General features: G+C 68.5%; 1 protein-coding gene across 3 annotated transcripts in view; it reads right to left on the reverse strand.

The window, feature by feature from the left end:
- Positions 1-22,379, reverse strand: part of CELSR1 (cadherin EGF LAG seven-pass G-type receptor 1) — a gene marked incomplete at its 5' end in the record, with an annotated part of 109,446 nt that continues 87,067 nt past the window's right edge. The window contains 23 exons of one of the 3 annotated variants that reach the window (XM_080662635.1): positions 1-1,864; positions 2,371-2,632; positions 3,193-3,423; positions 3,703-3,852; positions 4,075-4,178; positions 4,433-4,527; positions 5,212-5,337; positions 5,943-6,069; positions 6,172-6,251; positions 6,555-6,667; positions 7,074-7,248; positions 8,596-8,796; positions 11,214-11,340; positions 12,713-12,880; positions 13,968-14,181; positions 16,223-16,366; positions 17,202-17,385; positions 17,675-17,884; positions 18,502-18,596; positions 19,646-19,747; positions 20,057-20,240; positions 21,001-21,121; positions 22,006-22,147. In XM_080662635.1, the coding sequence (XP_080518761.1) occupies positions 1,840-1,864; positions 2,371-2,632; positions 3,193-3,423; positions 3,703-3,852; positions 4,075-4,178; positions 4,433-4,527; positions 5,212-5,337; positions 5,943-6,069; positions 6,172-6,251; positions 6,555-6,667; positions 7,074-7,248; positions 8,596-8,796; positions 11,214-11,340; positions 12,713-12,880; positions 13,968-14,181; positions 16,223-16,366; positions 17,202-17,385; positions 17,675-17,884; positions 18,502-18,596; positions 19,646-19,747; positions 20,057-20,240; positions 21,001-21,121; positions 22,006-22,147 (3,380 nt within the window). In that variant the 3' untranslated portion in view covers positions 1-1,839. Of the gene's footprint in view, positions 1,865-2,370; positions 2,633-3,192; positions 3,427-3,702; positions 3,853-4,074; positions 4,179-4,432; positions 4,528-5,211; positions 5,338-5,942; positions 6,070-6,171; positions 6,252-6,554; positions 6,668-7,073; positions 7,249-8,595; positions 8,797-11,213; positions 11,341-12,712; positions 12,881-13,967; positions 14,182-16,222; positions 16,367-17,201; positions 17,386-17,674; positions 17,885-18,501; positions 18,597-19,645; positions 19,748-20,056; positions 20,241-21,000; positions 21,122-22,005; positions 22,148-22,379 lie in introns of all 3 variants that reach the window. The other 2 variants (XM_080662636.1, XM_080662634.1) reach the window with 2 other exon arrangements.

The raw sequence follows: 22,379 nt of genomic DNA on the forward strand, positions 1-22,379 counted from the left end.
CATCTTAATTTATCGTGGGCTCTTCTTGTTTGTGTCGTGATTCCAGTGTTCTGAACATTAATAAATTACATTTGTTTTCAGAAAACCCTCCAGTGTCTAATCTCTGCCATAAAGTCTTAAGTCACAAAAATAGGTTTCCATTTTTCCTGTCTTCATAAAACTGACTTTTTTGGTAACAGTTCTGATCAGATTAAAAACTACACGTCCCGGGGCACAGCCAGCTGCAGGAGAGGAAGCGGAAACAGAGATGGAGGTTCAGAGACGCAAACGTGCGAAACCTTCTTTACTCCACGCCCCTGCCGCAGTGACGCAGGTCCCGCCGCTCGGCACCTTCAGGCCGCGCACCTAAGGCATGTTCACAGCTCGTTTAGCAAGAGGCCTCGGGTCGCATTTCGTGGCTGAAGCCCGTGCCCCAGCCGGCGTCCCACCCGCGCTTGCTCACGCCGCCAGCAGCCACGCTCCATCCTCCCCAGGACAACACGGGACGCCCCTGCCCTGGCCTTGTTTTCATCGTCATCTGGTTCCTCCTGCTGCGCAGCAACTGTGCTGATCACTTATTTGGGCACTTGATTGGAAGAACAGAACGTGTCTGAAGAATGCCGGGCCGCGGTCCACAGCGCCTCGGGCCACGCTGTGCCGACGGCCCACAATGCACAGCCAGAGCCGGGCCCTGGTGTGCGTTTCCAAAACACAGCCTGGCAACCGCTGAAGGGGTGGCTGTGCTTTGTCCATCGCACAATTGGCCATTGCAAGCAAAATGAAGTAACGGGTTAGGCTGGGGGCGGAGGGGGGGGCTAAGAGCTAGACAATTGGCAGGAAGGAACGAGTGACATCTGGGAGGCCACAGCCCTCAGTCTCAGTCCGGACGTGTGAACACCGAAATGCCATGGTGACCAGGAGCAGGCGGGCGACAGAATCCCCTGCCTGCAGAGCCAGGCCCCTGGGGGGGGGCCAGGGAGGCCCTGCAGGGCTAGAGTGCCCCCCGCCCCCGAGGGCGCGGCCAGGGAAGGCCCAGTGTGGCGGCCTTGGCGGGTGACCCCTGCATTCCCCACTGACCTCCGCAGGCTCCTGGGGGCTGCCCAGGCCCAGAGCGCCCATCTCAGACCCACCACTGCGAGGCAGCTGGGAGCCGAGGGCCCGCGTCTCCAAGGCAGGCGCAGGCGAGCTGCGGGTGGGGCTGCGTGCACACTGCCTGGCCCCTCGCTCAGCTCTGCGGCTCGGTTCCCACTTCCCAGCACCCTGGCTCCGATGCGCATCACGCACACCAGGTCCAAGTACAACTGGGCACGGTTCCTCAGAGAACACCAGCGCGACGGTTCCACGGGTCTCCCAGGCCCCGTCCGTGCATCACAGGGCAGACAGGCCCCTGCCCTCTCGCGGTTCCACGTCCACACGGAAGCACCTGCTCAGGCAGGGCCTCTGCCAGGGCCCGGGCCGCAGGGAGATGCCCACACGGCGGCCGACCTTGGTCTTGCTCTGTGCCCAGCGCCCTCAAACCCCGGCGAGCCTGGCCTGGCGCTCCTGCCGGCTCTTGTGCCGGGCTCCATCCCGGTGAGGCCAGGCATGGTTTTGGCTGCATCTGCACCTGAGGGATCAGCTGTGCCGGCTGGGAGTCCATGCCTCCTCGTGCCTGTGGCCTCTGGCACTTGTCATGGGGTCGGAGGGGCCCCGAGCCCCGGGCAGCCCAGGGCTTCAGGGCTGGACTGCGTCCCGCCAGCTGGGCTGCCACTCGGCCCGGGGCCTGCTTCACGGTCAGGGCGGCGGCCGGGGCTCCGAGGTGCGGGCCGTGACGCAGTGCCGTCGGGGTGGAGGAACAGGGCTCTCACGGTTTCCTGATGGTCAGATGGAAGTTTCGTTACTGCCTCTGCGCGTGGGAAGAAGCCAGCAGCGGCAGCGGGTCAGCAAGGACGGCTCTGCCTCCGGGGCCAAGGGCTGGGCGCGTCCTCGGTTGGGAGGGGCAGGACCCACGTGGGGCAGGGGTGCCCTGGGCCCAAGGACTGCGAGCCCCTGTGTGGACACAGGCACCCCAGGAGGAGGCAGGAGCGGGGACAGGGGAGCCTCAGCCCAGGCCCATCGGAGTGCCCTCCGCGCACGGGCAGGCGAGCCCCTGCACCCGCTCGCTAGGGTCAGGAAGGCCATCCCTGGAGGCCCGCTCCCACTCCGCGCCTCCCTGGGGAGTCAGCAGGCGGCCCGGAGCAGGCTCCCCCTCGCCTCTGCAGCTGGGCGCCCGACCTCGGCCCTCAGCCACGGGCAGGGAGGACGTCAGGGCTGGAAGCCTCCCGCCAACGCAGACCCCGGGCCTCTGCCCGCTGGGGGCCCTGACCACGCCCGGGGCACGAGGGCAGGCCGGTGGGCGCGGGCCGTACTCACTCGGAGTCGGAGCCGTGGGCCCGGGCGCTCCCCACGCACACGTTCATGGCCACCCCGTTGAGGGGCTCGCGCCCTGGCTCCCGGCGCGGGGTCTTGACGGTGATGGTGCCGTCGGGGCCGCGGACCCCGTCGCAGGAGCCCAGGGAGGACGAGCGCGAGGACGAGGGGCTCTGCTGGCACTCGGCCAGCTTCTCCCGCAGCCGGGCCCGCAGCGTCTTCTCCGTCAGCGGAGGCGGGTAGCTGGCTTTGTTTTTCAAGATGCCTGGGAGGCGGGCGGGCGGGAAGGGGACGGTCAGGCTGACCTCCTGGCTGCCGCGGACCCTGGAGGATGGTCCTGGGAGCCCAGAAGCCCTGCGGCTGGGCCTCCATCCTTGGGTCTCAGTCCCAGATGGTGGGGCTGGACGCCAAGCCTGTGCCCAGGACCTGCCTCTGTCTCACCCCACCCACCCCCTCCAGCAGGCCCGCCCCCCCACAACAAGCCCCGCCCCGCCTTGCACAGCTCCCACTCCACCTAGCACAGCCCCACCCCCATCCAACAGGCTCCACCCACCCCCAGCACAGCTCCGCCCCATCCGGCTGGCCCCGCCCACCCCAGCACAGCTCCGCCCCATCCAGCTGGCTTCGCCCACCCCAGCACAGCTCCACCCCATCCGACTGGCCCCGCCCACCCCAGCACAGCCCCGCCCCATCCAGCTGGCCCCGCCCACCCCAGCACAGCTCCGCCCCATCCAGCTGGCCCCGCCCTGGCAAGCACACCCCCCGCAGGCCCCGCCCCCAGGACTAGGGGCTTCCAGGGCAGCAGGGCCCTTGCCCCCGAGGCACCTTTTCTCTGCTCGGGGGGCTGGGTGCAGGGCACGCCCACGGGCCTGGGCAGGGCCCCACTCTCCCCGTCCCGGAGGCGGTCCAGGCAGTGGTTGGTCTGCTGGTCCAGGTGCAGCTCCACGCTGACCTTGGTCTCCACCTTCAGGGGCGGCTTCTCACTGGGCTCCTCGCTGTCGCTCCCAGCCAGGCTCCCGTCGGGCCAGCCCGCAGGGACGTGGTTGGCTGCCGGGTCTCCTGGGGCACAGGGGGCCGTCAGCCAGCAAGGAGGCCCCGCCCCTGAGACGGTCAGGATGGCTCCCCAAGTAGCCCCGGCCCACCACTCCCAGACCTCCAGGCTCAGATGGGCAAGTCCTGACCATGGGGCCCCGGCTGCCATCCTCCACCGCACCCCAACACCTGGGGCCTCTGCGGGCCCCCCTCCAGCAGGGGGCAGCTTTCCTGGCCTGTTCTCTGGGCATGGTGAGGGGCCTGTGTTCTGGGGGGCAGTCCTGGCTGCTGCTGCTTCCTCACCTTTGGGGGTGCTGTGGATAGGGCCCTGGGCCGGCTCCCATTTGTCCTCGGCCCCCACCCTGTCGTCCTCGCTGTCGGACGAGTGTGAGGAGGCGTAAGAGCTGCTCTGCTCGTCCAGGGAAAGCTCGCTGTCGGAGTCCGAGTCGTGGCCTGTGGTGACAGGAGGGCGGGCTCAGCGGGGAAGGGCTTCCTGGGAGGCGGAGCGAGCCGCCCGGTCCGCATCCACAGGCCGTGGGGTCCCTTCGACCCTGATCGTGACCCATCCTCAGACCCCCCGACAGAGGGAGGGCCGCGGGCAGACAGGAGCCAGCGAGCGCCCCACGGCCCTGGAGGCGGGCCGCAGGCCGACCGGAGGCCGCGTGGGGCACTCACCCGGGGGCTTCTTGCCGTTCCTCGGGAGGAAGGACGAGTCCGGCTCCCCGAGGCCGCCCCTCGCGGGCCCAGAGCACACGCTGAGCTTCTGGCCCCCTTCGTCCCTAGAGAGGGGGAGGCGGGCTCAGTGCCACTGCCCAGGGGACGGGGACGTGGGCACCCACCACCGAGCACCGGCCACATGTGCCAGGACAGCACCGGGCCGAGGAGGGCGCCCTGCCCCGACTCCGAGCGCACGGGGAGACCCCCAACCGGAGCCGCAGGCACAGGGCGCGGCCTCCCAGCAGGCTCGGCGAGGAGGTGACCCCCGCGTCTGCCCCGAGAGCTGGGCCCCCGGAGGACACGGGCGGGGGCTGACCTGCCGGCGCTGTCCAGCGAGGCGGTGGACTCGCCCAGGGCCGTGCGCAGCACGTGGGGCTCCTCGCTGTGGGTGGTGTTGCAGTTGAGGGAGCGCTGGGGGCGGGGAGGGTGCTGGTGAGAGCAGAAGGACCAAGGGGTGCAGGGGGCCCTCCCCACAGCAAGCCCCATGGCGGGCACCCTGGCAGCGCCCGTCACCCCGGCAGAGCCCGTCACCCCAACAGCGCCCGTCACCCCGGCAGAGCCCGTCACCCCAACAGCACCCCAGCAGAGCCCGTCACCCCAACAGCGCCCTGTCACCCCGGCAGCACCTGTCACCCCGGCAGCGCCCATCACCCTGGCAGAGCCCTGGCACCCCAACAGCACCCATCACCCTGACAGTGCCCCAGCACCCCGGCAGTGCCCTGTCACCCCAACAGCGCCCGTCACCCAGCAGTGCCCAGCACCCCGGCAGTGCCTCACCACACCAAGAGCATCGCATCCATGGCTCGGTCCCCACTGCGGTCCGAGGACGCCCCCCTCCGCCCCTGCTCTGGGCAGGGGTGCTGGCCCGTGGGGCCCTGTCCCCCGAGGCCTTGAAACGCAGGCTGTGACTAGGACAGCCCGCTGTCAGGCCGGAAGCCAGGCTCCAGGGGCGGCTCTGTGGCGCCCCCCTGGGAAGGATGCGGAGACCACGGAGCTGCATCTAATGCTGGAGCCAGACCCCACACGGACCCGATGAGCAGCCCAGCCCAGCCCCGGCCCCGGGGGGGGGGGGGGAGCGGGCCTGGCGCCTCCTACCGTCAGCAGGGTGGCCCTCGTGGTGGCCGAGTCGTCCGGGTGTGGCTTCCGCCCGGCGAGCACCCCCTTCAGGTGCTTCCACACCTCCCTGTTGAGCACGCAGTGGAACAGGAGCACGCAGAGGCCCTGGAGGGGGCGGGGGTCAGCAAGACGCCCGAGGAGGGGGCGCCGGGGTCCCGCCAGCTCGGGGTGCAGAGCAGGGCCCGAGGGGGGCGAGCGCCCGGAGCCGCCTGCAGTGGTGGCCAGGGACGCCCCCAAGGCCACGCTCGCCTCCCTGCGGGGCCCCGCTTCCCTGGGAGCCGAGCAGGGCGGCCGGCATGCGGACTGCGGGCCCCACCCTGGGCCCCAGCCCTGGGCACCTGGAGCCCCTACCTCATGTCATCAGCCCCCTTCCTGGGGAGCCCCTGGTGTGGCCCGTACACGGCCAGCCGTGGGGCTCACCCTGGGCGGGGAGTGGGCCCCGACTGGCTGAGCGGGGCGGCCCCTCACCATCAGGGGCCCGAGGGACGGCCCAGGAGGCTCTGGGCAGCGCCGTGTGGCACAACGGGCTCCTTCTGGCGGCAGGACGTGCGTGGTGAGGCCTCGCTGGGACCCGAGCACACGGCTGTCCCGAGCTCAGGACCTCCCGGGACCCGCTCGGCCACTCGGGGAGGTATTTCAGAGGAAACGCAGCCCAGGCGGCCATGACCTCGCCAGGGCTGGCCCCCGCGGCGGCCCCGCCGGCGCCTCACCTGCAAGCAGCTGGAGATGGCGAAGAGGTAGTGGAGGGCCAGGGCGTCGCTGTTCACGGCCAGCAGCCCCAGCAGCCAGGTGGCGCCCACGAGCAGCAGCAGCAGGAAGGCGGACCTCAGCAGGGCGCTGGGGGGGCAGGCAGGGTGAGCCCAGCCCCCTCCCTCCCTCCCGGGCCCCACCACCCACTCCTCCACCCGCCCGCCCACGGCCAGGGGGCGGCCAGCTTACACGATGCCCTTTCTTTCGTAGTAATGGTGCTTCCTCTGGCAGGAGACTTTTGCAGACAGAACAAAAATAACGGTATTGACCTGGGAAAGACAGACAGACAAAACCGTCAGGTGGCCGGCTCGTCTGCACGGCACACGGACCTTCAAAGCCCAACACGCTGGGCGCTGTCACCCGTGTCTCAGAGGCGCGGGGGGATGGGAGGCCTCAGAGCCCGAGTGCCGGGGCAGGACACGGCGTGTTTCGTAGCGGACGTGAGCGTGAGACCAGCCTCCCTGCCCCAGCGGCCGCTCAGAGGAGCCCCAACACCCTTTTGGCCAAGGGCACCCCAGCTTCCCACGTCCTGGGGAACCGCAGGTTCTGGGACCCCCCCACCCCGCACTCACAATTATAACCGTTCCGATGGGCCCCACGAAGCTCCAGATCAGGGTGTCTCGAAGGGACAGCCAGCAGAAGTCGGGGTTTCCATAGCCCTGGGGGTCCAGGCCCACCGCGAGTCCTGGGCATCAGAGAGGGGGTGAGGGCCACACCCCGGGAGGGCCCCTGGAGAGCCACCCGGGCAGGTACGCCCCTAAGCGGGACGTGCCCAGCACCACCCGCAGGCCCCGGGGCCCCGCCTGAGGGCCAGGAGCCCGAGAGGAACAGCTGGGGGGACGGGGAACCAAGGCCCAGGTGCCAGAGCGAGGCCCTCAGGGTCAACGCGCCGGCCCCACGTCCACCCGCGGAGCCACCGGGAGGGGCTGCCGGGGAATACGAGAGAGGACGGGCTCGCAGAACCGGGGGCACCCAGGGGTGGGCACAGGCCTCGCTCAGGAGACGGGAGCGGTGTGGCCTGGCCGATCCCCCCGGGCCTCCCCTGCGCCCCCGCCAGGCTCCCGGGCTGCAGCCTCCTGCTCCGGCCTCACCTGTGACGACGGCCGGGAGGCCCCAGCCCACGACGTAGTAGAAGCGCATGGGCCCCACGTCGATGTTGCGCACCTCGGTCAGCATGCGGTAGACGTGCAGGCTCTCCACGAAGGTCCAGGCGAAGGTGCTCATGTAGACGTAGTGCAGGGCGATGGCGATGAGCGTGCACAGGAACTGGGGGAGGGGGGGACACTGAGGGCTGAGGGAGGGGCAGCTCAGCACCCGCCCGCCCCTCCTGGGCACCCCAGGCTGAGGGCCGAGGGCCGAGGGCCGAGGGCCGGAGCGGCACAGGGCGGGGAGGGCAGTGACCCATCGGCCACTCTGCGGACGTGAGGGTCCGTGGGTCTGGACAAGGAAGTCCAGTTCATTGGTTGTTGTAGGAGATTCACCCAGAGCGGCTGAGCGCCAACAGGCACCACGCCTGGGCTCCCGGAGGAGCAGGGACCCGCCCCGGCCGGATGGTGCCGTGCGCGCGGCACAGCCTGGGACGGAGGCGGGCAGAGCCCGGTGCTTCCGGGAGACCAGCGTTTGGTCAAACACGGTGCAGAGCAGGGCCCAGGCGGCAGGAAACCAGCGTCTTAGGTTGTTACCGGGACAGGCCCTGCCTCCGAGGCCAGCCGGTCAGCACGGGAGAGCAGGGCCTGGCGGGCGGCCGGCTGGGAGGGCGAGGGGCTGCGCGCGCCACACCACCTGCTCCGGGCGCAGCCACGGGGCTTAGGGAGGGGGTGGCGCCGAGGCTGTGGCTGGGCCTTCAGCAACGTGAAAAGCAAACCCATAAACCCCTGTAAGAACGTGCTGGAGACACGGCCCTGTGACGTTTAACGGGCCTCAGGGCACAGACCTCCGCACCGAGTAAGCGGGCTGCCTTTCCCAGAACCAGAACCAGAACCCAGGCCGCACGCTAACGCGCCAGGGGCCGCCGAGCCCGCGCCTGCCAGGACGGGCGGCCAGCACCCTCCCCCCCCCCCCCCAGGGACGCGGACGCGAGTTTACAGAACCCCGACGGCCGGGCGGTGGCCCCGTGCTCCCGGGGTCGTGGCTGAGAAGCCCCGGAGGTCATGGGGCGGCTGCCAACCCTGCCAGGCGGGACCGCCCACCTGCCCGCCCCGGGGGGTCTGGCCGCCCCGGGGTCCTGCAGGGCCCTCTGCTTGCAATAGGCGAGGGGAAGAGCTCAAGTAGGCTGGTGGCCCCGACCAGCCGGCAGAGCTCCGGCTTCGCCCCATTCCACGTCCCCTCGGGGCCTGTCCGTTCCCACAGGCACGTCTCCCCTTGACGTGGGGTGCCTCCCATGCCGGTCTCCCCGGACGCGCACTGTGTGAATCCCCATCCCGCTGCCCGGCGCCCTCCCCTACGCGGCCCCCCCGGACCTGAGCACGCCCTTCTCTGACCTCCGGCCTCTCCCCTCCCTCCTGGGGCCAAGGTCATCTTCCTAACCCAGACCCGCCGTGGCTCTCCATGGCCAAACGCTGTCCGAGAAGGAGACGCAGGGGGCGGGGGCAGGGGTGGGGGGCGGGGGCTCACCGGGTTTCCCGTCTGGGTGACCCCGATCACGAAGACCAGCTGGGAGAGGAAGAGCGCCCCCACGAGGTTCCGGTGGGTGCTGTGCAGGTTGGAGCGCAGCGTCCGCACCAGCGCCAGCAGCACGAAGGCCACCAGCAGCGCAGCCAGCGACAGGGACACGGCCGCGTAGGTGACGATCTTCAGGGGCAGGACGTCCCCGTGCTGCGGGCGGAGGCGAAGGGGGGAGCGTCAGGGCCGCGGGGCCAGGGAGCCTCAAGCAGCAGAGGCTCAGCCAGCAAGGGTGGGCCGGCAGGACCCGGCAGGACTGCGCGTGGCTTCGGGGCGGGAAACACCCAGAACAAAACCCAAAAGGACAGTTTGGCTGATGAAAAAGGTCCGGGGCCCGGCCAGCGTGGCTCAGTGGTTGAGCGTCGACCTATGAACCAGGTGGTCACGGTTCAATTCCCGTCAAGGACACCTGCCCGGGTTGCGGGCTCGATCCCCAGTGTGGGGCAGCCACTCAGTGATTCTCTCTCGTCATTGATGTTTCTCTCTCTCTCCCTCCCTTCCTCTCTGAAGCCAATCAATCAATGTATTTTTTTAAAGTTCTGGGGCAGATGGTGGTGACGGTCACATAACAATTGATGAACGCGTCTCCTGTCCTGCCCGTGCTCCCTTCAGTGCGACTAAGACGGTGAATTTCACGTTCTGTACTTTTTGCCACAATCTATACTAATAAAAGGGTAATATGCTAATCAGACCGTACATCTTCTGGATGTCCTTCCAGACAAAGCCATGGTGGCAGGGGCCAGGGCAGAGGCAGTTAGGGGCGATCAGGCCAGCAGGGGGGAGCAGTTAGGGGGCAATCAGGCTGGCAGGGGAGCAGTTAGGGGCATCAGGCTGGCAGGCAGAGGTGGTTAGGGGTGATCAGGCTGGCAGGCAGAGGTGGTTAGGGGTGATCAGGCAGGCAGGCAGAGGTGGTTAGGGGTGATCAGGCTGGCAGGGGAGTAGTTAGGGAGCAATCAGATTGGCAGGCAGAGGCGGTTAGGGGCGATCAGGCTGGCAGGGGAGCAGTTAGGGGCATCAGGCTGGCAGGCAGAGGTGGTTAGGGGTGATCAGGCTGGCAGGCAGAGGTGGTTAGGGGTGATCAGGCAGGCAGGCAGGCAGGTGAGCAGTTAGGAGCCAGCAGTCCCGGATTGTGAGAGGGATGTCCGACTGCTGGTGCGAGATCGGGCCTAAACCGGCAGTCAGACATCCCCCGCGGTGTCCTCGATTGGAGAGGGTGCAGGCCGGGCTGAGGGACCCCAGGGCCTCTAGTAAAATAATAACAAGAAGGAAAAAGCCACATCCACCCTGCTGCCCAGGAGGCCCTGGGCCTCCCCCCGAATCCTGACCTGGGCGGGGCCTCCACATAGACTCAGTTTACCCAAGGCCAGGACAGCCACCATCTCCTGCGCTTTGCAGAACGTCACCCCTCCGGGAGCCGGCACCGTGCGGGGAGCGGGGAGCACCCGCCCCCATACATAGCCCTGGGAGTGTTCTGCACCCAGACTTGTGAGCAGGGGCCGCCCAGGGCACGTCGGGGCCAGAACGGGCCGGGGAGCGGGAGGCCGAGCGCTTAGGGGTTTCTCCTCCTGCAGCCAACCCAGGGTCCCCTGGAGGCCGGGGTCCGGGGGCTCCCCTGGGCTCCCCCGTGGCTGGGCGGCTAGTGAGACTTCTGGCTGTGGGGACTCCCTGAGGGTGTGGGAGCCTGGGTTCCTCCTCTGTTTCTCTTTCTGCCTGGATTTCAGGGCCCGAGCCTCCCGCCCAGCCCACTCCGGCCACTGCCTGGCCTGGGAGCTCCCCCAAGTCCCGGGACAAAGACCTCGAGTGACTGACCCTCCGGGCCAGGACCTGTGCCACCTGCTTGCAGGCACCTGTCGGGGAGGCCCGAGGGCGCATCCCTTCCTGTCACCGGGTGCGCAGCTGACTCACGCTCCCAGGAATGTGACAGAGACCCCGGCAGCGGCACCACAAAGCCTTTGGAGGGATGGTGGCCTGGCCTCCCCGACAAAACCCAGGCCTGAACCCGTTCTGACTCCTGGAGTCCAGCGTGGACCCCAGGCTGACCTCACTCCGCCCTGCGCGGCCCACTCATCGCACCCGAGACTGGAGGATGCGGGGCGGGGTGGGGGGGGGGCGCGGGGGCCGGGCGGGGACATTCACGCCTGCGGCCGGGGCTGCGGACCAGCCTCCTTGTCTTCTGGGGCCTCGGGGCTGCTGGGGTCAGCGTGTGGGGCGCTGAAGACAGACATGCCCTTCCTCGGCCAGACGGCTTTTCCTCCTTAAACTTTAAAGGGGGTGAAGCTGTGCCACCCGACAGGCTGGGGGCCCTGCTGGGCAGGGAGGGGACAGGCCAGGCGGCTCTGTCAGCCTGAGGCACAGGGTCCTCATTCACAGCCAGGCCTCGGGGAAAGCCCTGGGGGCTTTGTCACGGAAACGCAACAGGCTGGCCAGCTCAGGGCCTCGGCTTACAGCCCTCGGAAGGAGACGCGGCCTGTGGAGGGGCAGGTGTGGGGCCAGGCTCGACGCCCGCCCCAAAGGGCAGATGCCCTGGACACGCGTGCCAGGCGGGCAGGGCCGCCCGGGGGTGCGCCCACCTCGCGCCGGGAGATGTCCATGAGCACCGCGAAGCTGGCGGTGTGGCTGCACTGGCAGGTCACGTGGGTCCGGTTCCGCGCCAGCAGCTCGCAGCCCTTGGCCGACCAGCCTCCAGGCCCCCCGGGGCTGCAGAGAAAAGGGCGGGGGTGGGTCCCTCCGCCGCCGGGCTCCCCGAGGCCTCCTGCCCCGCTGGAGCCTGTACGCGGGCCGCACCCTCACGGCGCCCACAAGTGCCCCTGTCACCCTGAGGCCCACAGCCCCCCTTCCCCCGGACCCTGTGGCCCCGCCCCCGCCCTCCGCCTCTGATGGGCGCCCGGGGCTCCCGCTGTGTCATCGCAGTAAACCTGAAAGGGACGGGGCCCACGCCCTCGTGTGGGAAACATCAGTGGGTTGTTAAAAGGGCCGCTTTGTTCTGCAGCCGCTCTCTGGTCTGGACTCCAGACGATTACCTTCTTCCTCGACTTTCATCTCCCCGTTGTGCAACCTTTCACGGCCGCTGCCTGGAGGCGGGGCCCCATGACGCTCCCGTTTTACTGGTGGGGAGCCCCACACCTCAAGCTGCTACGGGTGCATCTGGGCCTCAGAGGGCGCCCTGCCCTCCCGGACTCGGGGAAGATCCCCTCACTTCTCGGAGCCTCGGTTTACTCCTCCGTAGAATGGGCCGTGAAGGCCAAGGCGTGTGCTAAGAACCAGGATGCGGGGTGACCGTGCAGCCAGGCCGAGGGATAACGACAGCACGGCCACCCGCCAGGGTTCGAAGGCGGGGCCTGCCACGCAGCCCTTCCCACGCCCCCACCGGGAGCCCGCGCCCAGCACTCGCTCTTTGTTAACCGGGCGTCTGGTCCGGCACAGACGCCGCTGCCCGTTATCCAGACGTCGTTAACCGGAAGTCGGGAAACCACGAGGGGGAGACGGACAGGGTCGCCCCCCAGTGCAAGCCGAGCGGGGGCCTGGCTCGCTGCCCCGGCCTCAGCGCCCAGCTCGGCCCCACTCACTCCAGCGGGATGCGATTGGAGGGATGTTTGGCTGCACAGATTCAGACACGGGGAGGGGCCCCGCTGAGGCGGCTCGGTCCCCCGGGGGAAACCAGCCTCGCGGCGGCCAGGTGAGGCCGGCACCCCTGACTGACACAAGGACCCCCCACACACCTGGGGTGCCCCAGGTCAGCGAAGGGTCCCCTGGCCCAGTCTCTGAGTGCTGCCTCCGGGGCGTGTTCAGAGCGAGGCCCCCCCCCCCACCCCGGTGTGGCAGCAGACAGGGCCCCTGTTGGCTTCTGTGTCCCGGCAGCCCCGTGGGTGCGTGGCCTATCTCCGTGTTGGCCTGTGTGTGCACACGTGTGTGTATATGCATGTGCACATGTGCGTGTGTAACTGTGTGTGTTTGGGACCCTAACACCCCAGGACGAGCAGAAGGATCTGTGGGGAGGGCCCCCCCCCCCAGTGGAGCTGGGGGCCTGGCATGCTCTGCCCCCTCAGGCCCCCGTGGAGGCGTGGCTCACGTGATGGAGTGGTTCCAGAACACGCAGACGGGCTTGGTGCGCTCCCGGGTCTCCAGCAGCGCGAACTGCACGCGGACGGGCCTCTGCAGGGGGCTGGGCAGCGGCGCCCCCTCGCTGTGCACCACGGCGCTCACCACCGGCGTGTTGATGACCGGCCGGCCCGGCAGCCTGCGGGAGAGTGAGACACAGGGACACGCGTGTCAGGAAACACGTCTAACAGCCCAGCCGTGTGCAAGCACAGAGGACACGGGACAGACGCCCTCCGGGAGGGGCGCCCCCGCGGCGAGCTCTGCTCCGGGAGGGGCCTGGGCCGTGGCCGCGGGGTGCTCCGGGCGGGTTTTGCCATGGATGGGGCGTGCACAGGGTCAAAGGTGAACTTTGGAAACTTAAAAATGAGAAGTGCTCAACTGGCGGGGCTCCCTGGCTTACATCGACCTATGACCCAGGAGGTCAGGGTTCGATTCCCGGTCAGGGCACAGGCCCGGGTTGAGGACTCGATCCCCAGTGGGGGGCGTTCAGGAGGCAGCCAATCCATGATTCTCTCTCATCGTTGATGTTTCTACCCCCCCCTCCCTCCCCCTTCCTCTGACATCAACAAAAATACATTTTAAAATAAACAAATATAAAAACGAGGAGAAAGTCTGTGCGTGGAAGGTGGTGGCCCCACAACATAAACCACAGGGACAGCAGGAGAGCCTGAGAGGTCGGCTGAAAGGAAGTGGGCGATTATCACAACTTCTGGGGTGGCCCCCCCTAGCGAGGGTCCCCCCTAATGAGGGTCCCCCCACCAATGAGGGTCCCCCCTAACGAGGGTCCTGCCCTAACGAGGGTCCCCCACTAACGAGGGTCCCCCCTAACGAGAGTCCCCCCATGAATGAGGGTCCCCCCGTAACAAAGGTCCCCCCTAACGAGGGTCCCCCCACCAATGAGGGTACCCCCTAACAAGGGTCTCCCACTAATGAGGGTCCCCCCTAACGAGGGTCCCCCCACTAACGAGTCCTGTGCCTGACTGCGCACGGCCATGGCGCCCCTGGGCAGGAACTGTTTTCCCAGCCCGTGCTCCCCGCAGCCCTCGGGGCCGGGCCGCAGCCTGAGGACGGGTGTTGGGGACGGACCCTCCGAGCGGGAACACACTGCCAGGCCGGTGCCAACGGCAGACCCTCCGGCACAGCGCCCGCCCGGCAGACCCAGAACCCGCTGGGAGCCGGCAGGGCGGGACGCGGGGCGGTGTGACGTGTGCGGGCCGGGGCCTCACCGGAGGCTGCGGCGGTCGGGGTCGTAGCGCTCCGGCAGCAGCTGCCCCAGGGTCCGGCAGACGATGACCAGGGCGACGGCGAACTGGCCGGGCCGGTCGGGGTGCCTCTTCCGCCTCCGGGACGGGGCCTCGCTCTCGGCGCCGGGCCCAGGGCGCGGGGTCTGCGGGGTCTGTGGGGCAGCCTTAGCACCGACGGGCCTCCCCGAGGGCCCCTCTGCAAGGTGAGCGACGTGTGAGCGAGGAGCCGACACGGGGACGGGGCTCCCCCAGGGACGCGCCCGAGGACAGGCCGGAGAGACAGGCCCGTCACAGCGGTCCATTTCACGCCCGGGACCAGGAGGCAGCGGCGGCGGGCAGCGTCCCGCACGGCGGCCTCGCGGGGTCTCGGGGCCCCGCAGCACGCCTGGAGGGGGGGAGGCCGAGCCAGGCCTGCCTCCCTGTGGGTGCTCCCGGCCTGAATGAACGGCGGGGTCTGAAGCCTCAGTTCCCCCACAGCCCGGCGGGCTCAGCGCCTGCCTCTAACCAGCCAGTGGTCGGGGAGCCTCAGCCAGCAGAGCGGCACTGCACCCCGCTGTCTGGATGGAGCAGGGGGCTGACCGGGGCCGGGCTGCAGCCCCCCTCGGGGACAGGCAGGGCAGAGGAGCTTGTGGGCCGCAGTGGGAGGCGGGGTCTGAGGGTGGAGACCGGGTTGGCGGCGCCCCAGGGGGCGGGAGAAAGGTGGCAAGGCCGGTGGCCTCAGAGCCAGGCCCTCGTGGTGCTGGTGGGGGGGAGGGGTGGGGGCGCTGTGGGACACGACCCACCACGGCCTCTCGGTCCGACACCAGCATCGCCCGGCTGGCCCCTGGTTTCCGGGAGGCCCACGAGGAGCACCCACAGGCCGTGCACCCACAACACGCACCCACGGACACGCACCCATAGACACCCACAGGCCATGCACCCCCGGACCTGCACCCATAGACATGCACCCACGGACATGCACCCATAGACACGCACCCATAGACACACACCCACGGGACCTGTACCCACGGACATGCACCCATAGATACGCACCCATAGACACACACCCACGGGACCTGCACCTACGGACACGCACCCATAGACACGCACCCATAGATACGCACCCATAGACACACACCCACGGGACCTGCACCTACGGACACGCACCCATAGACACGCACCCACGGACACGCACCCACGGACACGCACCCACAGACACGCACCCACAGACACGCACCCACGGACACGCACCCATAGACACGCACCCATAGATACGCACCCATAGACACACACCCACGGGACCTGCACCTACGGACACGCACCCACAGACACGCACCCACGGACACGCACCCACGGACACGCACCCACGGACACGCACCCACAGACACGCACCCACGGACACGCACCCATAGACACGCACCCATAGATACGCACCCATAGACACACACCCACGGGACCTGCACCTACGGACACGCACCCATAGACACGCACCCACGGACACGCACCCACAGACACGCACCCATAGACACGCACCCACAGACACGCACCCACGGACACGCACCCATAGACACGCACCCACGGACACACACCCACGGACACGCACCCACGAACACGCACCCACGGACACGCACCCATGGACACGCACCCATAGACACACACCCGCGGACACGCACCCATAGACACACACCCACGGGACCTGTACCCACGGACATGCACCCATAGACACGCACCCATAGACACACACCCACGGGACCTGTACCCACGGACACGCACCCATAGACACGCACCCACAGACACGCACCCACGGACACGCACCCACGGACACGCACCCACAGACACGCACCCATAGACACACACCCACGGACACGCACCCACAGACACGCACCCATAGACACACACCCATAGACACGCACCCATAGACACGCACCCACCGACACGCACCCACGGACATGCACCCATAGACATGCACCCATAGACACACACCCACGGGACCTGCACCTACGGACACGCACCCATAGACACACACCCACGGACACGCACCCATGGACACGCACCCACAGACACGCACCCATAGACACGCACCCATAGACACGCACCCACCGACACGCACCCACGGACACGCACCCATAGACACGCACCCACGGGACCCGCACCCACAGGGCATGCTCTGCTGTGAGGCTGTTTCTCTGTTTCCCCGCAGCCCCCCCCCCCGCCCCCCAGCAGGAGGCCCCACACAGCCCTGGGCTCGGCCCGCTCACCTCTCCGCTCCGGGGGTCGGAAGAAGTCGGCCGAGAAGAAGACGGAGGACGCCAGCTCCTTCGGGAACTCCTCCCGGATGTCCTCGAACCGCGGCACCCAGGCTCCCGAGAAGTTCAGCTTGTCGAAGACGTCGACAGCGAGGACTGTGGGGACGGTGGTTTCCCTCACACGCGGCTCGAGGCCCCGCCCCCGGGAGCCCCGACCCCTGAGCCAGAACCCCGTCGTCCCGGGCGCTTTGCACCCTGAGCAGGAGGAGAAGGCGGCAGGTCCAGTTGCTGACCGGGCGGCCGAGCCCCGCCAGGCCCGGGTGGGGACACCTGGGCAGCTTGGGGGCCAGCGCAGCCAGTGACCCCGGCGTGAGCAGTGCGCCCCGCCCCGCCCCGCCCTGGTAGGGATGCCACTATGGGTCACAGACCTGCCCCCTGGGAAGTAACAGGGAGACCAAAGGGCACCCCGGGAAGGGACTTCCTGGCTCTGCCCGAGGCGCAGGAGGAAATGGGGAACCCCCACCAGGGCGGCCCCCAGGGCTGTGCCAGCGCTGCCCGAGCTGTGGGGCTTTTCTCCCCGGGAAGGAGCAGCGTGTCCTGGGCGCTGGGGCGCTGGGTTCGCCGGGCACTGGCTGTGTGGGCCACTCCGCCCAGGGCCAGCCACCCGCCCCTCGTCCCTCCCTGGGCCTGGGGCCCTCGGAGCGAGTGCAGAGGTGGGACCCATGCCCGGACCCCAGGCCCACTCCCCAGACATCCTCCCCCCAGCTCTGCCCTCTCGCCCCTCTGCGCACACCGCCCCCCGTTTCCTGGGCTGGGGGTGCCGTGTGTGTTTCTGTGGGTCCCCTTAGAACAGGCTGGACCAAGAGGGTCCTCCCTGACCTTTTCCGGACAAGGAGACGAGGCCAGAGCCACGGACCCTTCCCCGAGAGGCGGCCGGCGGGGCTGCGCACCCCGATGGCCGGGGCTGTGCCCGCGATGTGGCGGCCCTTACCCATGTTGGCGGTGACGATGACGAAGGGCCGCAGGTAGGTCCTGCGTAGGTTGCGGGCCACGTTGCGGAAATAGTCCTCGAAGCTGCGCAGCAGCTGGGCCACGCCCTCCTCGCCGCGCTGGATCTGCTCCCAGGCGGCCCGGGTGCCCGGGGCCAGCAGGGCGCTGCCCGCGCGAATGACATCCTGTGAGACAGACAGACGGACGGCGCTCAGCTCGGGGTGCAGCCGCCCGAGGCCTGGGTACCACACGGGGCTCCCAGGTTCCGAAGGCCGGGCCCGGCCAGGCCTGAGTGGGTGGAGGCGGCCCGTGTTTCCATCTCCAAGGCAGGAGGGGACGCCAGGGAGAAGCCCCCTGGGGGCGTCGCGAGTGCACCCCGGGGCCCACCGGGCAGGCGGCCTGGTGACATCACAGCCCCACCCCCCAGGAGCGTCCCGGTCCTGCCCCCGAGGGCCTCGGCCCGCGCCTGCCCACCTGGTGGAAGTCGGCGTCCCGCGTGGCCGCCAGCTCGAAGCCCTGCCGGCCGCTCTCGTGCCGCAGGACACGGGCCAGCAGCTGGGAGGCCGTGCGCACGTCCTGGCCGAAGAGCGTGGCCGAGTGCTGCGTGGCGTTGCGCAGCGCCTTGGCCAGCCGCAGGGCCCCTGGCCCGTCCATCTGGGTCTCATTGCGGCTCAGCTTCTCGTTCTGAAACGAGGGAGCGAACGCGATGCCTGCCGGCCGCGTGTGGCTGCGCGGGCCTTCCCGTTGGACCCACCCCTTCCCGTGGGAGACGTCTGCTCCAAAAAGAACTTGAGAAATTAACAACGGCCCGGCCGGCGTGGCTCAGGGGTTGAGCGTCGACCTATGAACCAGGTCACGGTTCGATTCCCGGTCAGGCACAGGCCTGGGTTGCGGGCTCGATCCCCAGTGGGGGGTGTGCAGGAGCAGCCGATGGAGAATGCTCTCTCATCATTGATGTTTCTGTCTCTCTCTCCCTCTCCCTTCCTCTCTGAAGTCAATAAAAACATATTAAAACACAAAACGACCCTGGCTAATAACTGGTACGAAAAGGAGGTCTGTCAGGCCAACAATTGGCTGAAAAAAGTGGGAGGGGCTGGAGCGTGTGAGGCGCTGGGCGGAGGGCGAGAGGGGAGGCGGGGACTGCACCCTGGAACTCGGAGTCCCCGGGGCCACACGCACAGATGGGGACTGACGGGAACGAGCAGACGTGTCCGGAGCCTGGCTGGTGTCTGACCGCGGCCCGCTGCCTCGACCCCACCCTCCCGGCCCCCCCCCCCCCCCCGCCGCACGCCTGTCCCTACCGTGGCCTTGAGCTGCACGAAGGAGGCCGCGGTGCAGTTGAAGAGCTCGGGGGGCCGCCAGCCCTTCTCCCCGCTGCAGTGGCGGACGGCGGTGCCTGGGGCAGAGGGGGGACGCGGAACTGAAGTCCTGATGGCGAATCGACACCCGCTCGTCCCGAGGTGCTCAGACCCGGGGTGTTCCCGTGAGGTGTGCACCTGGGTGATGCCCACCCCTCGCTGGCCCAGGCCTCGCGGGGGCCCAGCCACAAGGCTGATGGGGACCCAGCCACGAGGCTGATGGGGGCCCAGCCACGAGGCCGGCGGGGGCCCAGCCACAAGGCTGATGGGGACCCAGCCACGAGGCTGATGGGGGCCCAGCCACGAGGCCAGCGGGGACCCAGCCACGAGGCCGATGGGGGCCCAGCCACGGGGCCAGCGGGGACCCAGCCACGAGGCCGATGGGGGCCCAGCCACGAGGCCAGCGGGGACCCAGCCACGAGGCCAGCGGGGACCCAGCCACGAGGCCAGCGGGGACCCAGCCACGAGGCCAGCGGGGACCAGCGGGGACCCAGCCACGAGGCCAGCGGGGACCAGCGGGGACCCAGCCACGGGGCCAGCGGGGACCCAGCCACGAGGCCGATGGGGGCCCAGCCACGAGGCCAGCGGGGACCCAGCCACGAGGCCGATGGGGGCCCAGCCACGAGGCCGATGGGGGCCCAGCCACGAGGCCAGCAGGTGGCCCCATCTCCCGCCCGGGCGATGTCGAAGCTGTGGGCCGCCTGCAAGCAGGTGTCGGGAGCCCAGCCATGACAGGCAGACGTTGGAGCAAGTCCTCGAAGAAGAAGGCAGCTCACCCCCTTGCGGAGTGCCCCCAACACCCACACGCACCCACGCCGCGGCTACACCCCTCGAGGGCAGGTGCAGCCCCACCCGTTCTACAGAGAGCCCCAGGCTGAGCGGGGAGGTCCGGCCACCGTGGTGCTGTGTGCGGCCACGCTGCCCGCCCAGGTTGTCATTTGTTATTAAGGAGAAGTTTTTTATGTCCCCCAACACTTTGGCCAAACAAAGATTTCTCAACATGGAACACGGAACGTCCGTGAGTTTCACTGCCTCGGCCGCTCTCCCACAGCCAAGCGCTTCTGCCCGCCCTCCTGCCCGCACTTACCCACGGATCCCTTGGGGCACGGCACCGCGGCTGGCTGCCCAAACTTGGTCTGCGGCCACCAGATGCCAGCTTCAAAAGCTCTGGGACACCCGCTGTAGATCACTGGGGGGCAGAGGTGAGACCCCTCAGCCTGGCCCAGCCACCCCCAGGGTGCGGGGCTCTGCTCACTCCTCCCTGAGGGCCCTGCCCCCAAACCAGACCCCACCTTCCCCCACAGTGAGGATGGGAGGGGCGACCGGCTCTAGTGAGGGCCAAGGTCACAGAGGGCCAGGTGGACAGACCCTAAGGCTGAGCATCCCTCAGACGCCAGCGCGTGCGATGTGCGTGCACACGCACACGCACACACGCACACCGTGCCCAGCAGCCTGCCCCTGCGACCCGGCCTCACAGGGGTCAAGGGGCACCGCCGACCTTCGCAGCCGAGCGGGGTGACCTCGGCGAAAGGGTTGTCGCAGCGGGTGCACTGGCGGCCGATGACCCCAGGCCTGCAGGCGCACTGGCCCGTGTCGGCGTCGCAGGCGCGGCTGTGGGAGCCGTGTGGGAAGCAATCGCAGGGCAGGCAGGCGTCCTGGCCCGGGGGCTGGTAGTGGTTCTCCTGCAAACGCCAGAAGCCGCGCGTGGGGCCCGTGGTCGGAGCCGAAGATGAGCCGACCCCACGGCCGCGGCTCGGGGTCCCGGCTGTGGGCTGAGGACTCTAGTCCCGGGGTCCCAGCTGCTCGCTGGTGAAGGCAGCCCCGGGCCTCGGGACCTCGGAGCAGCAAGACACCTCGACCCACCTCCGCAGGCAAGTGTGTGTGCACGTGACGCATGGGGCTCGGGACACGTGTGTGCGTGTGTCCAGGTCAGTGTGTGTAGGCATGTGTAGGTAGGTGTGTGTGTAAGGTGTGTTTATGTACGTGTAGGTGTGTGTGCACGTGATTCTCTGGGCTCGGGATGTGTGTGTGCATGTGTCCACGTAGGTGTGTGTAGGTAGGCGTGTGTGTAGGTGTGCATAGGTAGGTGTGTGTATAGGTGTGTGTGTGTGTAGATGTGTGTCTATGCACGTGTAGGTGTGTGTGCGTGTATCTATGCACATGTAGGTGTGTCTATGCACATGTAGGTGTATGTCTGTGTATCTATGCACATGTAGGTGTGTGTGTGCATGTAGCTATGCATGTGTAGGTATGTGCGTGCGTGTGTGTCTATGCATGTGTAGGTGTGTGCATGCGTGTCTATGCACACGTAGGTGTATGTCTGTGCGTCTATGCACATGTAGGGGTGTGCGTGTGCATGCATGCAGGGCCACCTCCCAGGCTTGGCACCCCAGGAGCGGGTGAGGCACACGTGCCCACAGACCGCCCGGGGCTGGGCCTCACCTTGCACTGGCACTGCCCGCTGGTCTTGTTGCAGTCGGGGTCGAAGCCTTTGTCGACGGCGCAGTGGCACGGGCCGCACACGGGGTTCCCCCACCAGCCTTTGGGGCACGGGAGGTCGATCCTGCCGGGAAGCAGGTGGAGGGTGCACACAGTCGTCTCGGAGCCAAAGCCTGCTGGGGCCCGGAGCCTCCCCTCGAGGGGCCTCCGTCCCCCTGCCTGCCTCCCACCTCGATCGCCCCCACCCTTAGAGTCTCCTGTCCTAATCCCAGCCTGGAGGGGCCCCCGTGGGGAGGGTTCTACCTACAGAGCTCATTTTTGGATGACGCGTTCTTTCCCTTCTTCCCGGAAAACACCGGGACTCCCCGTCCCGGCTAGCTGCCAGCATGGCGTCGCCGGGGCCACTCTGCCCGGCACCCACAGCCGACGCAGGCTCCTGGGCACAGGGACACGGATGCCCTGCACTGGCCTCCCTCGACCCCAGCCCCATGCAGCTCGGAGCCGGCTGCCCCGGGACCAGGGACTGTCCGCACCCGTGGTCCCCCAGGCCCAGGGGCCAACGCTGGCCATGGCCCCCGGGTGCTCAGAGTGGCCTGTCCCCTGTGTGCCCACGCCGCCGTCAGCTCCGTGCAGCCACGTGCCGGACCAGCGCGCTCAGAGTCAGCCCCGCCCAGTCCCGCCTGCTGAGCCAGCTGGCGACCTGGCATCGAAGGCGCGGAGGCAGCCCACCCCCCAGCCGGCTGCCGCCTGCCCGACCTCCGCTCCCACCTGCTCCGAGCACAGCGGCTCCGGGTCAGCGAGCAGCGTGTACGTTTCTGGGGTGGAGACGTGCTCAACTGAGGTCAGCGTGCGACGCCCCATTGGGTTCTCACTGATTTCATGCCAAGCTTGAGACAGGCCCTTGACCCAGAATTTCATGTCTTTGGGTTAAGTCACCACGAGGAGGAATGGGCAGGAGCGGGACACGCGTGGACACGCGGCGGCGGCGACACACGTGGCATCTCTCACCTGTTCTCGCAGTACGGCCCGTAGCGGCTGGCCCCGCACTCACACACGTAGCCCCGCGGGGTGCCGGGGCTGCGCACGCAGGCCGCCCTGTGCTCACAGGGGTTCAGGTGACACACGTCCACGCACTTCCTTCCGAAGTACCCTGTGGGGACAGGCCAGCGTGACCCCCGCCCCCCCGTCCCCCCAGAGCCAGACCCTCATGTCAGACATCCCGGCCTCCTGTCCTCCCAGCCTCCTGGTGGAGTCACGGGAAAGGTGAGCACTCAGTGGCCAAACGTGGGCACACGGACAAGGGCTCCCAGGCGCCCAGGAGGGCGGGAACCACGGGCAGCGGGTGCCAGCCACCCGAGGACACACGGAGGGCGGGTGCCGCC

The sequence above is a fragment of the Plecotus auritus genome (genome assembly GCF_963455305.1).
Source record: "Plecotus auritus genome assembly, chromosome: 3".
Lineage (NCBI taxonomy): Eukaryota > Metazoa > Chordata > Mammalia > Chiroptera > Vespertilionidae > Plecotus > Plecotus auritus.